This window comes from Colius striatus, chromosome 4, assembly GCF_028858725.1.
Source record: "Colius striatus isolate bColStr4 chromosome 4, bColStr4.1.hap1, whole genome shotgun sequence".
NCBI classification, from domain to species: domain Eukaryota; kingdom Metazoa; phylum Chordata; class Aves; order Coliiformes; family Coliidae; genus Colius; species Colius striatus.
The window spans coordinates 80,535,206-80,549,150 of NC_084762.1; the positions used below are offsets into that span (position 1 = coordinate 80,535,206).

At 35.6% G+C, this 13,945-nt stretch overlaps 1 protein-coding gene across 3 annotated transcripts in view; it reads right to left on the reverse strand.

The window, feature by feature from the left end:
• CSMD3 (CUB and Sushi multiple domains 3) overlaps positions 1-13,945 on the reverse strand; it is a 611,954-nt gene that overhangs the window by 11,656 nt on the left and 586,353 nt on the right. For all 3 annotated transcript variants that reach the window (XM_061994596.1, XM_061994595.1, XM_061994594.1), the window contains 3 exons: positions 6,064-6,175; positions 4,605-4,784; positions 1,771-1,836 (listed from right to left, as the gene is read on the reverse strand). In XM_061994596.1, the coding sequence (XP_061850580.1) occupies positions 1,771-1,836; positions 4,605-4,784; positions 6,064-6,175 (358 nt within the window). The remainder of the gene's footprint in view (positions 1-1,770; positions 1,837-4,604; positions 4,785-6,063; positions 6,176-13,945) is intronic.

Consider the following 13,945-nt stretch of genomic DNA (forward strand, 5'->3'; position numbering starts at 1 on the left):
ATGTTCAGAGAAGGGCAACGAAGCTGGTGAAGGGTCCAGAAAACAAATCTTATAAGGAGTGGCTAAGGGAGCTGGGGTTGTTTAGTCTGGAGGACATGAGGTTGAGAGAAGACATGATCATCCTCTACAACTACCTGAAAGGACACTGCAGCAAGGTGAGGATAGGTCTTCCAAATAATGAGTGACAGGACAAGAGAAAATGGTCTCAAGTTGCAACACGTGAGATTTAGATTGGATATTAGGAAGAATTTTTTTCAATGTAGACACTGGAACAGGCTGCCCAGGGAGGTAGTTGAGTCTCTCAAAACTATATAAAGTGCTTAGGGATATGGTAACAAGCAATAGGATGAGAAGAAATAGCTTCAAGTTTCCAGGAGAATCAATATCTAATTTAGATACAAGGAAAAAATTCTGCGCCAAAATGGTTATCAAGGTTTTCCAGGGCAAGTGGTTGAGTCATCAAATCTGGAGGTATCTAAAAGATGCATGGATGTGGAAGTGCTAGTTTAGTGTCTGGACTCAATGATCTTAAGGATCTTTTCTGATCTAAAGAATTATATGATTCCACAAAATCTGCACTTTCATAATATTTGGAGTCATTCATACTGATCTTAACATTCTCAGTTCATGTGTCCATTGGCATCTCCTGTCAGATAAACACAGAATAATACTACCTGCTTTCAAGACTGAGGCACACTGGAATACCTAAGACTTCCTTCATCATTTATTATACAGGTCACAGAGACAGGCTGTCTTCCCCATGGAAGGTAAAAGAGCTTTTCCAGTTTTTTATTTATGCATATGTATATATGATTTTTTTTTTGTTTTTCAGAAGTGAACACAAAACCAAAACAGCTAGATATTGTGCCTGCAAACTGAAGTAATCAAACTACATGGTGGAAACAGACTGATGGTGTTGATTCATGAACTGCCTGAAGTCTATTTTCCTACTTTCAGGAAAACTGATCCTTATGTACTTTATTTACAATTCATTTGGGTTGTACTAAAAGCTTCTGAATAAAAAAAAAAATGATTACTATATTTCAGTACATCATTGACATAGTTTTAAAGTAGTGTACAACCTATAAAAACAAAAAAACACAAGCCCTGGAAAAGCCTCCAAAGCTCCCTATGCTAAGCAATAATTTAAAATTCTTCATTTGTTTTTGGTAAACCCTATAAACAAAGGCTAATTTTAGTTAAGGAGATTTCTCTGTTCAAAAAGTCTCTACACTGGACAGATAAAGGTTTTTCTTGGATCTAGTCATGACATCCAGGAATATTCTTCTACAGTACAGAAGTTAAAACTGGAGATGACCTCAGTCAGTTAGAAAGACTAACTTCTATAGGCTGAAATTAGCTAATACTGAAGTATTTAAGTAAAGCAATTTAAAGCAGCAATACATAAAAGAAGTGCAAGACTCTGAAAAGAACTATGAAACAACATGTCTTTAACTGCTTTCTTGGTGAGCAATATAGTTTCTGAATAGGTAAATTGCATAAGATCTGAAAGAGAACACAGCAATTTTAGTGCAACCAATAGACCTCTTGTATTAGAAATTATATATGAATGTGACTATTACCATATAGTCTAGATGGACTTAAACATTAGGGAATAATTTAATTAATGATGCTTTGCTTTTCTTCTGTTATTGTAATGCCTAAGCTAACACCCTTTATTCACTCTGTCATTCAGTGCAATCTCACTAAATCCATTCTCACCTTTTCTAAAACAATTATTGATAACTGTACATATATAGAAATACTTACCACTTAATTTGGGACTTGGTGTTCCCAAAGCTGGTCGTGGATCCTTCACTAGTATTTTGGAACCAGCTGTTAGAAAAAAACAGAATTATAAGAAGATGAATGTAGCAAATATATTACTCAGAAACTATACAGTAATTTCCATAATGGAATTTATTTAGTATAAAGGATGTATGATGATTTTTCAAACTCAAAAATGAATGAAATTTCAGTCAGTATCAAGGTTTCGTACCACAGGAGTGCACGGCCACTAACTTCTTCCATTGCCATATTTTCTCCACTCAGTCATTTGGATGTTACCAAGTAATTTGCTTTACTCAAACAAGGCCTTCACTTTGGAATCTGTATTTCAGAATTGAAAGTCATGGACTATGCACCTAATATGTGATACATCTTCTAATGTATCTAAGCCAATTTCTGTCATTTAAATATTGAACCACACAAAACAGCACTGTGAATACTGTTTTGACTGGGAGTAATGTAAAGAGTGAAGAGACACATAACAAGGGTATTTTAAATCATGTTTCTCTTCAGGACTTAATTATCTTCAGCAGTACAGAATAAGACGCCTCGTGTTAAAGACTGAAAGCCCAAAGATAAATGTTTAATCTTTTAACAACAGAGAAGGTCACTGTTTCTTTAAAGAATAGCAACAAAAAGAAAGAAACAAATGAGGCTACCCACATTACCTCCAACCGCTGAAGTGATCTGAGCACTGGAAGTTTGAGAATTTAATTTCTTCTCTGCTTATATCAGGAACTCTCCCACCACTGAAGACAATAAACTAAATGCAATGGGACACTGTCATTTCCCACAGCTGAAGGTATTTTATTTTTTCAGGAACTAGTTTGTATTCACTGAGCTATAAAGACACATAATTCTGTCTTCTAGCGTAGCATACCCTCTTGCAGCACTAGGTTCCATTCCTTGCTCCAATGGTTATTTCAATATTTTGTGTTTTGGATCTAGGCTTTAAATGCAGGCCTTTTCTCTCTGATCAATACTTAAAAGAAAAACAGACAATATGTGTGATTCAGTGTAAAAAACATCTTCCTTCTCACTGAGTGGAGTATTTTTCTACATAAAAAGGAAACATTATCAAGAAGCACTGGGAGTATTTCTCTTGAGAATAACGTTTAGGGTTGTGGTACACCAGAATCCCAAGGTTTCTCTGCAGAGCTGCTCTCCACCAGGTCAATCCCCAGCCTATACTGGTGCATGGGGTTGTTCCTCCCCAGATGCAAGACTCTGCACTTGTCCTCGTTGAACCTCATGAGGTTCCTCTCTGCCCAACTCTCAAGCTGGTTGAGATCTTACTGAATGGCAGCACAGCCTTCTGAGGAATCAGCCAGTTCCCCCAGTTTGGTGTCATCAGAGAACTTGATGAGGTTATACTCTGTAACTTCATCCAGGTTGTTTATGAAGATGTTGAACAAGACCAGCCCCAGAACTGATCCCGGTGGAACCTCATTGGCCACAGGTCTCATTTGTCTCTGTGCCATTGGTCATCACCCTCTGGGCTCTGTCATTCAGCCAGTTCTCCATCCATCTCACCATCTACTCATCCAATCCACACTTCCTGAGCTTTCCTATGAGGATGTTACAGGACACAGTGTCAAATCTCACAACATACTCATAGAACTCCAAAGTGGCCTGCCCCTTCTTCCAATGGTGATAGATTCTCCTTTTTTTCTGACTCCAGACAAAGTTCTCTGTTCTGCCAGGCTGGTTTTCCTCCTTGCTGGCTCATCTTCCAGCATCTGGGGAAAGTCAACTCCTGCACTTTTAAGATTTCATTTTTTAAGAATGTCCAGCTTTTCTGACACATTTGCTCTTCAGGATTGCCTCCAAAAGAAATGTGTCTACCAGGCTCAAAACCAAAGTTTGTAATCTGAAAGTCTACAGCAGTAGTTTTTCTGACATCCTCCTTACTTCTAGAATCTAAAGTCTGTCATTTGCCCTAGATGACCTCCAACAGTCACATCACCCTGAAATTCTTCCCTAGTTGGCTCTTTCACAAGTTGCATGAGGAAGTTATTTTCCACATCCCCCAGAAACCTCCTAGTCTACTCCTCTCTGCTGTATTATCTTTTCAATAGATATGTGAAAAATTGAACAAGGGAGAGCAATAGTAAGACTTCTCACAGCTGATCATAGAATATTTCATCTGCCTCTTCATCCCAATTGGGTGATCTATAACAGACTCCCACCGTGACATCCGTCTTGTTGGCTTTTCCTTTCATTCTTATCCATAAACACTCAACCCTATCATCACTGTCTTTAAGTTCTAGACCTTCAAAATATCCCCAACATACAGGGCTACCCCATCACCTCCCCTTCCTTGCCTATTAGTTCTGAAGGGTATGTAGACAACCATTGCAGTGTTCCATCTGTGTGTCAAGCCATGATGTCTCTGTAATTACTACTGCATCATAGTAGCATTACAACTATCACAGCTGTCTTAAAGTTGACATAGCCTCTGTAAGTAAAATTTTCTAGATCTAACATTAGTAGGTATGTGCAAAACCACTGATCATCCTTACTCCACTGAGCTTACGAGAATGTAGTCCACACTGACTCAGTCAGAAGTCTAAAAGCTGTTTTTACCCAAGTATTTGGCCTACAGAATAAGATCTGGAACTGATATTTCTAAGCACAGAAATGAAAGACAAGTACATGGAAACATGTGTCCCTTTAAACGCAATTGAAAAGGATTGGTTATCCTCTTAGATAGTCTTCCTAGTTCTCCTGTCATTCTGCCTTACCTTATACTGTAAGTAAAGAAACTCACTGAAATATGATATATAGAAGATGTAATGGGAAACAAAAGAGATTACCTTCACAAACTGGAACTTTCCCAGTCCATGTGCCATCAGACCTACAGGCTCTATGCTCTGATCCTCCTGCCAGGAAGAAGCCTGGCTGACAAGTGTAAATCAATGTATAACCAAGTGAGGGAAGATCCATTCCTGCAACATTAGCATGACTTGGTGTTTCTGGTTGTTTACAACTGTGAGCTACGAAAAAAAGATACAATATCTTTTAGTCAAAATAGTAAATATATTTCTGCAAAAATCATCTATATCCATTCTGACAGATAACTAAAAGTATCAATAAATATAACATTATTTTTAATTCATTTTAAAAATGCTATATAGTCTATAAATTACTGTCCTGGGCCTGTAAAGACTCTTGAAAATGGATCTTTCAGTGTCAAGGTACCAAGAGCCAAGTTAAATGTACTTGCACAAACACAATTTATTGTCTGCATATGTGAAAATAAATAGTACAAATCTTATTACAGTTAAAAGCAAAAATGGATGGTTACTTACATAACTTAGGATATCTATGTAGCATTAAATAACAGTAAATAAAAAAGTTACTTGGAAAACACTTTGAAAAGTCAAGGAGAAATTGCAATTTAATCAAACTTTAAATATCAGGCAGAAAAAAAATACCATTCCAAATTTCATGCCAATTTTCTTATATAAACCACGAGAATCTGAGTCTTGTGTTATCTCAAAACCTGCATGTCTCCAAGAGGAAAGCTCATCTTTCAACACACCGTACTACTGATTTACTGGTTGCTTAAGGGGAGGGCTAGTACCAATTGAAACACTAATGTGGAAAAGTTCTCCATACGCTGAAGTGATTCTGTAAAGTCAGATCTTACAAGGTGATACAGCTGGCTAGATCAAAAACTAGAAAGATCAACCATGACATTATACCTTCAGTAAATTAAAACTATTTACTGAAGTGTAAAAGATCTAAGAAATGAAATGCTACTTCCAGTGTCTAAGTAAGAATATTTGCTTCATTTCAGATTAAAAAATTTCCAATTACTAACCTTTTTTTCCTCTTTCTAAAAATACGTTGACTTCTTAGTTGGGAAACAACTCAATCTGTTTTCTAGAACTGATTTTAACTATTTGCATCAGTAAAAGTAGGGTTGTGCAGGGCTTTCCTATATGTCCTGTTCTCAACATCTCCTCTCTTCACTGGAAGGATTGCACTCTCTTAAACAGAATTTTACTATTTTCAGTATCTCCCTGGATGAAGAGTTGTCACATTCTCATTACTCTGTTTTTGGAGTTTTGTTTGTGTCTTTTTTTTTTAATTCTGTAGACTATTGTAGGAAAGAATCACTCACAACCACCTTTATAGCTGCTGTAAGCTGGTAGTGCAAATTTATATTAAGTTAATAAAACTATACAAACTAAGTTTTTAACAGTTATTAATAGCTTAGATTTTTTTTTTAAAAAAACCAATACATTAAAAACCTGTCAATTTACTTACGTATACATTCTGGCTGGATTCCGCTCCATGTAAGATCAGGGAGGCAAGTTCGTGTTGTTGAGCCATGGAGAAGGTGACCTTTTTTACACTGAAATTGAACAACATTCCCTACCTGTTTAAAAGTGGAAAACATAGTAATATTGTTATGAGGAAATACCAGTTGGTCTAGATAGTTTTCCAAAATTGATAGCAAACTCCTTCACATAGTACAGGCTTGACAAATTGTATTATTTCTGTAGAAAGTAAAGCAACTTCACAGAGTATTTTGATATGAAATAAAAAAGTGTTAAATTCTCATTAAAATTACCCTCCCTCAAATTAAAATTCTCCATGGAAGAGAATCAAAACCACATCTTCTGTTGTCTCTCTAGTGTGTTGCTTTGGGCCTGGAACAGTAAAGACACTGTGAGTATGGAATCAAAGCTTACTGGGGCTTCCTAGGTCTGAACAAAGGAGGAGCCAGTTATGCAATCTTTCATCAAACCAGGGAAATCATAGACCTGAAATGGTTAATAGATTCTGCCGGACTTTTGCTGAACTAGACTCCTCTACGGAATGCTAGATAGATTCACAAATGATGAGAAATCAGTAGAACATACCAAGCCTTGTCAACAACAGTCTTATGCTTCAGACACTATAATGTTCCTATAACACTTTAATTTGGTTTTTTTATGACAAGAGGTAAAAAGAATCATTCTTTATACCATGCATGTAATAGAAACTGGAATGCTAATGCATGACAAGTTACAATAGCAATTCTTCTGAAATTATTTTTGTAATTATTCCTATTATGGGTGTATGTTGTGTAAAAAGGAAAATAGAACTCTTTAGACAATAACAGTCTCTGCACAAACATAGCACAGAATAACTTGTTCAGCATGTCCAGTCAATAGTGACCTTGATGAAAATGCAAATAATTCTCAGCTTCCATCAAAAGCAGGGAAATTAGATTACAAGTAGATCATTCAGAGAGTAGTTTATTACATGCTATGAAAGATTAACTCAAATATTAAGGTGAAGATCACATCTACTGTTCTGCAGTGACCTGTATTAATTTATCAATTCATATTTAAACAAGAAGTTGAAAACTCGGAACTCTATTTGATGGCACATTTATTACTCCAGTTTTGGTTTTGGTTTTTTTTTTCATTATTTTCTTTAAAAGTCTAACACTTGCTGCAAATTGATGCTCAAAGCTAAAATATGAACTCTTTCACAATAGTTTAGTCCTAGGAAACGGCATTTTACTGCTACAAATTGTCACTTGAAACTTTATAGTACTATTCCATTTCAGCTCAAGCTTCTCATCAGAATAAAATTTAATAATAACCCATGAACTATAGATAGTAGCTCATCAACACAGTAGGTGATTTAAAATTCAACACCTTTTTTTTTCCTCTTTACTGTGCTCACTGGACTATGTAATTAGTTTTAAAAGATTTTGAAGAAAGTACACTAAATAACTTTCACTAAGCATAAAGTGGTTAGCACTAAAAGTCTTAGAAGTTACACCGAACAAAAATACTTTTTTTTTTTGTATGGTACAGAGCTTAGTTAAAACAACCACCAACAACATACAACCAGTATCAGTCTTATAAAATATTTATTTAGTTTGGTAATCTGGCTCTATTGAGGCAATCTCCATTCACAATTATTGAAATAAAATCTAATCTATTTAATCTTTAGCTATTAATACAGATTATACTGAAGACAATATTTCACTGAAGACAATACTTCAACACTGTTTTTAGAACCAGGACCCTTTCATTCACTCTTTCTCACAACAAAAGAAATCCAACCAACTGAGAGTAACTGTTAAACGTATTTTATTAATATATATCTGAATAGCAACTTGATGTTCTTTCCACTTTATCCATTCAAAGTTGTTCTTGCAATCTTCCTGAATATAAAATATTCAAGGAAAAATATAATTGTTTTGTGATGTGGAGTAGCTGAACATCATGTAAATCAGTGAGGTAAAGAGGTTAATTGGCTACTTCTATATCTAATTCTAAAGGATAAACAAGTTAGAGATTCAAACTGTAACAGTCAATAGCAACTCCAGGAAATAGCTACTGCATGGCTTTTTCTGTTTAGTTACAATACCTCACTTATTTTCAATTAATATTTTATGTACTTTTTTTTCTTTTTAAAAAAAAGTATCTTCTTTTCAGAGTTCAATAGTTCTCAAAACGTTATTATATTAGCACAACACCACTTAAATATGGGCAATACTGAACTAATCAGATAACTACAATCTTGACATTTTCAACTACTTTTTTAGTAAGATGTTATCCAAAATAAATTTGTCATTATATAGAATCTCTAGAGGACTAAAAGGTAAATAGATTAAAAAAAAAAAAAAGCAAAAATTAGTATATTCTAAGTCTATTCAAGAATAACAGAATAACCTTAACAGAAAGCTCATACTTTGTGAGTTGAAAAGTCTTCAGACCTACAGGACTCAATGGCTAACACTGAAAAAAGGAATGAGGTGTTCTGGTTGGTTTTTTTTTTTTTTTTCCAATTTTCTGTAACTTTTTTCTCCTTTTTAGCTAATCTATGACTTTGGATCAGTTCTTTATGAACTGAGTCTTCTTCTGGACAGATATACAGAAGGAAAACTGGTCATCTGAAGAGCAGAACCAAGACACTCATATAATTCCCCCCACACACACTGTCTGCCCATCTTCAGTGCAGCTCTGCCTGCCTTATGGCTTCACTGAAGCTTGTCTGCCTAAACATCAAACTAGTTCTTCAGTACTAGAAATATTTAACTGAGTTAAGGAATGGCTCAAGTTGCCATGTGAGTAAAAAGGTTGAGTTAATAGCATTTGACAATTTAAAAAAAAAACCAAAACAACTGCCAAACACCATCCCTCTCCCTGCTAAAAATTCCACAGCAAACAAAAATGAAGTCAAACTATTGCTGATATTGCAACCAATTGTTGCAATACCAACTTTTGTATCCAAGACTGTAACTAATTGTGAAACTGTTTTCTTTATTTCCCCTAAAAATAATGGATGTCATCTGTATTATCCTAGCTGGGGAAACATAACATTTATATACGTAAGCTCTAAAAGTAGCATCAAAACCACAATAGCAGCCAAAGTGATGATGCTCTTAGAATTGCTGCTGTGCTATACAAGATAGTGAATAAGTAAATAATGAAGCTCCTTGCTCCTAAAAACATTCAAAAGTCCCAACAACCTTACAAGCAATATGTAAGTGTTACAAATGAAAAGCTAAGCGGTACTGTAAGGCGGCCTTTTCAGGAAGTCTGTTCTGCACCGCTGTTGCGCCAGAGGCGCCAGGTGGCGCTAGGACACAGCCCGCTACAGCTCACAACGTTCCCACTCTCGAGATGTTCCGCTTTGTTCCACTTTTGGGTTATGCGGCTTGAATGGAAGCACTGGTAAGGAGAGCTGGGAAAACAGCTGAAATGTCTTTGTTAACTCTGCTCTCTGGTTTTTAAGGAAGAACTGTTCTTTGTGCAACAGCGTTTGCATCCAATCCTGAACAGAAAGATTTCCTTGTATCATGTTTGATCATCTCTGTTCTGTAACTGCTTTTTCCATAGAGTCAGTAACGGTTTGTATATTCCCAAAATCAACATCACTACCTTTTCCTTTTGCTAAGAATCATATATTTTCTATTATGTAACAGGAGAAATAGCAATCTGAGAAGAAAATTAACAAATATATACATAATAATTAGGATAGCAGTCCAGATACACTTTCCCACAAAAAATATTACTATAATAATGTTTAATAATTAAAATAATAATAAGTTCTTATTTTCTACATTCCTTATAAGAATATATTTCTAACTTTCATGAGTCATTCTACAATCAATTTTTTGTTACTTTTCAGTTTACAACAGGACATAAACATACTCTCACAGGTTTCTATATCCCCAACAATTCATGCCAAAGGATTGAGAGGCTGAGGGAATGTCAGTTATTTCTCATTACTACATTTTAGCATCTTAAGTGAATGAAAATACAATGCATTAAACCTTTGCTGTGCCTGTAGTTTGGTAGTCCAGTAATACCATATTGCCACTACTAGCAACCGGCTACTGAGTTTGTAAGACATGACGGCAAAGGCTTGATAGGGTTCTTATGTCTGCCAAGTGTACCGAGCTGTCCAGAGTTTTATTGGTGTGCATTTTTTTTGAAGTTGATTTAGCTGTAAAATCAAATTTTCTTGTGCTCAGAGGTCTATGACTAATTTTTATGTTTTCCTTTATCTTTGTTTAGTACAACATCTTTATATCCATACTAGTAACAGGAAGGGATTATGTGCAGAATGAGATGGTATAGAAAAATATAGGTGTGGCATGTGAATGACAGCAAAGGTCTTGAGAGACAGAGACATAGCACACTGTGAAGAAGACTACAGGTATGGATATGATAAGATCGAACACAAGCTTGGCACTGGAGACCCCCTTGCTGTGAACAACTCACCCATTGTAACTTAAAAGAGATGCAGGCAGGGAAAGAATAAGGTTTGAGGGTAAAAAAGAACTAATATGTAACATATATTAAATGTTCGGTAGCCTGAAATGTAACATGAGGCTGCAGTGTGAGTGGTGTAAAAATGTGTTAGAAACATTATAAATAACCTCAGTTGAATCAAGGATAACAGAGACAAAAAAAAAACCCAAATCAAAACAACAAAAAAATCACTGTCAGTGAAGCACTCCAGATTCTAATACCAACATCTCCCCACTGACACTAGACTGAAGCTGCAGACTTCAGGATCCCAAGAAGCAGAAGGAACCAGGAGAATTACCTGGTGTCTGATAAGGCTTAAATTACATTTTCATTGATGCAATGATTATACCAACTGTGCTAATGAGACAGCTATGCTGTGGTAGTACAGAACTTCTCTTCGAATTTCATTGTACAATCAACACTAAAATTTTCATAAGCATTACATTCACAGGAGATTATTTTCAAGGTTGCTTCACATCTGTAGATTAAGTTTCATATGGCATTTCATAACATAGAATTCAAGAGCTAACGTGGGTCTACCCCTACTATAATGTGGTTAATTTCCTTTCTAAATCTATTCTGCCCTTTGTCTCCCTTCAGATTTTAGTGTAGGAGTAATATTCTTGAATTTCTACAAAAACATATGTCAGAAACTCATAAGTAGTAATAGATCTTACATATATGACTGATTGGTCTAAGTAGGTCTAAACTGTTTTTTCAGTTAAGTAGTATCTTGTGTTAAAACAGGTTATGGTGAAAGTGCTATAAGGAATGACCTATGTCACTAGCAACATACATAAGAAGTACTGCAAAATCACAGCTTCTTTCCAAGTATTAACTTATTTTACAGATCAGAGATTAAGTCAGTATTCACTAGGTTTTAACAATGTATTGTCTTCACTGTAACACATCCTTAAGGTAGATTAGTCAAATAAAAAATACCCAGATGAAAGGCAGACATCCAAGAAGTACATATTCATAACAATTAAAGCAGGTGATGCTACTCATTTACATACCCTGCCTGACACCTAAGTAGCATTAAACTGGTATTCTGATGTTATTTGAATCCACAAGAACCTGATCTGCTTCTGCCTGCTGAATTCAAAACTGAGCAATAAAAATAATACAAAATTCTGTTACATCTTTGTTACAAAGCTCCTATGTAACAGTCAAAACGTCATTCAAAAGTGAGGTAGTGATATTTCTGCTTTTGTTAGCATGGATTCCAGAAGGCCAGGCTTTGATATGCCTTTTAGTCAAGCCTGGAGTTGTATTGTATATGCCTGAACTGTATATACCTGAAATGTGATATATTTAAGAGACTTTAAAAAAAACCACAAAAGCAAAGCAAACCAAACAAAAACCTAAACCCAAAACCAATCAAACAAAAAACTTCGGCAAACCCCCAAGTGAGAAAAGAACAAAATGCCCTGGGCTAGAGTCAGAAAACCATCTTATATGTTCAAGACTAAGAACTTCTTGTTACGCATTTGCCTAGTGCAAAACAGTTTGCTTAATTTTGCATAAGCCCTTCTGATCTATCATTAAAAATGGTAGACAACAGATCTATCAGGCAAAAGAAAATCAGAGCAATCTCACCTTCAGAATTTTCATATAATTTAGAATCACTCTTTACCTTTCTGCTATGGATGGAAGTAAAATTCATTTTTGTCACATTCCTTCATTTATATGTTTGTGGTTTAAGTAAATATTGAATATATGGCAATGTAATAATTCTTTCCAGGATCTACAGACAATAACACATCTAGAACTGATAATTTTCACTGTCTTTACCACCCAGTAAATAACTAAACTCATCTTCATCTGTATGAATGATACTCTTACCTTGTTCTGTATTAACTAAGTAGTCATTTTCAGAGTAACCAGAAATAGCACACAGACATTTAGTTACTATACAAACCCAAATTTACTATGTGAACATGAGGATAAGTTGCTGGCTGGGTAACAAGGCTGTAACTCATACAGTTTAAATCTCCTAGGCACTAACCTTACAACTGTGGGATCAAGGTTGTAAATTCTGTCAGCACTTGTTTTAGAAACTGTTTATCAGTTCATGTTCTGCCTGATATTTTGACAGTTTCATGCTAGCTGTGAGTGATTCTTTAATTTACAATTACAACTACACCACAAATGAGAAAGTCTGCATTGGCTTCTTCAGTGATAGCTCATTAATATGCCAGAGAAACTGTGACAATAAAATTGTAGAAAATGGTCATTGCAATGATTCATCTCTTACACAGTTGAATAAGTGGTTGCCCTCTAGCATAATATTGTATTATACTCAAAGGAAGTTAGAATATGCAGGGGTAGTCCTTGGGCTATATTGGCACAAAACAGCACTCCATTCCCTGGAGAAAATTGAGACAATTACGTTACCACTTGCATATGATCATGATCTAGCACAATCTGAAAACGTACAGATTGCTAAGCAGGAGGACTACTGCACAGAGGCAACCAAAATGACAAGATATACATTTTTTGCCATAAAATGGTAATTTTTTATCTACAGCCTTTGATTTAAAAAATAAATTTCATGTTGTAATCTGTTCATATTTCAATCTGCCCTTTCTTTCATTTTTTGCAATCTGCAGTTTTTATTTAACTCTTGCTACTAGACAGGCACTACATACAATCAAGAGCTGCGAGCATACTTTTCTGCCTAGTCCTCTTCACATGTCTGGAGCTCACAGCCCTGACACCACACACAGATGCAGCAGCATAGCTCAGACTCTATCTTTGTTTATTTGCAGCTGCCTTATCAGACTCCAAGTAAATTACAAGGGCAAATATTTTATCTGTACACCATTCAGCCATGAAAATGTCTCACTGACATCACTGTTTTGTGTGATTCACAAAAATCAGAAATTCAGAAGCATTTTCACCATTCTGTTTTCAAAAGAAGCATATGCAAACATCATTCACCACAACACACTCTTGTAGAAAAAAAATGGCCAACAGCCTCCTGCACTGCATCAGGCAGAGCATTGCCAGGATGTGGAGAGAGGTGATTCTTCCTCTCTGCTCAGTCCTGGTGAAACACAAGTGGATGTCGGGTCTGGTGCTGGGCTCACTAATGCAAGAGATATATGGATATACTGCAATGAGTCCAGAGATGATTAGGGAACTAGAACATCTGAAATTCAGGGAGAGGTTGCAAGAGCTGGAATTGTTCAGCCTGCAAAAGAAAAGGCTCAAGGGGAATCTTATCAATGTGTATTAAAACTTACTGTGGATGGAAAAGGCAACAGAGACATTTTTATTTCAGTGTTGTCCATATCCAGGATAATAGGAAACAGGCACAAATAGAAAAATATTAATTTATTTTAAAAGAATGTTTAAAAAACCATTCGAAAAACCAGCTT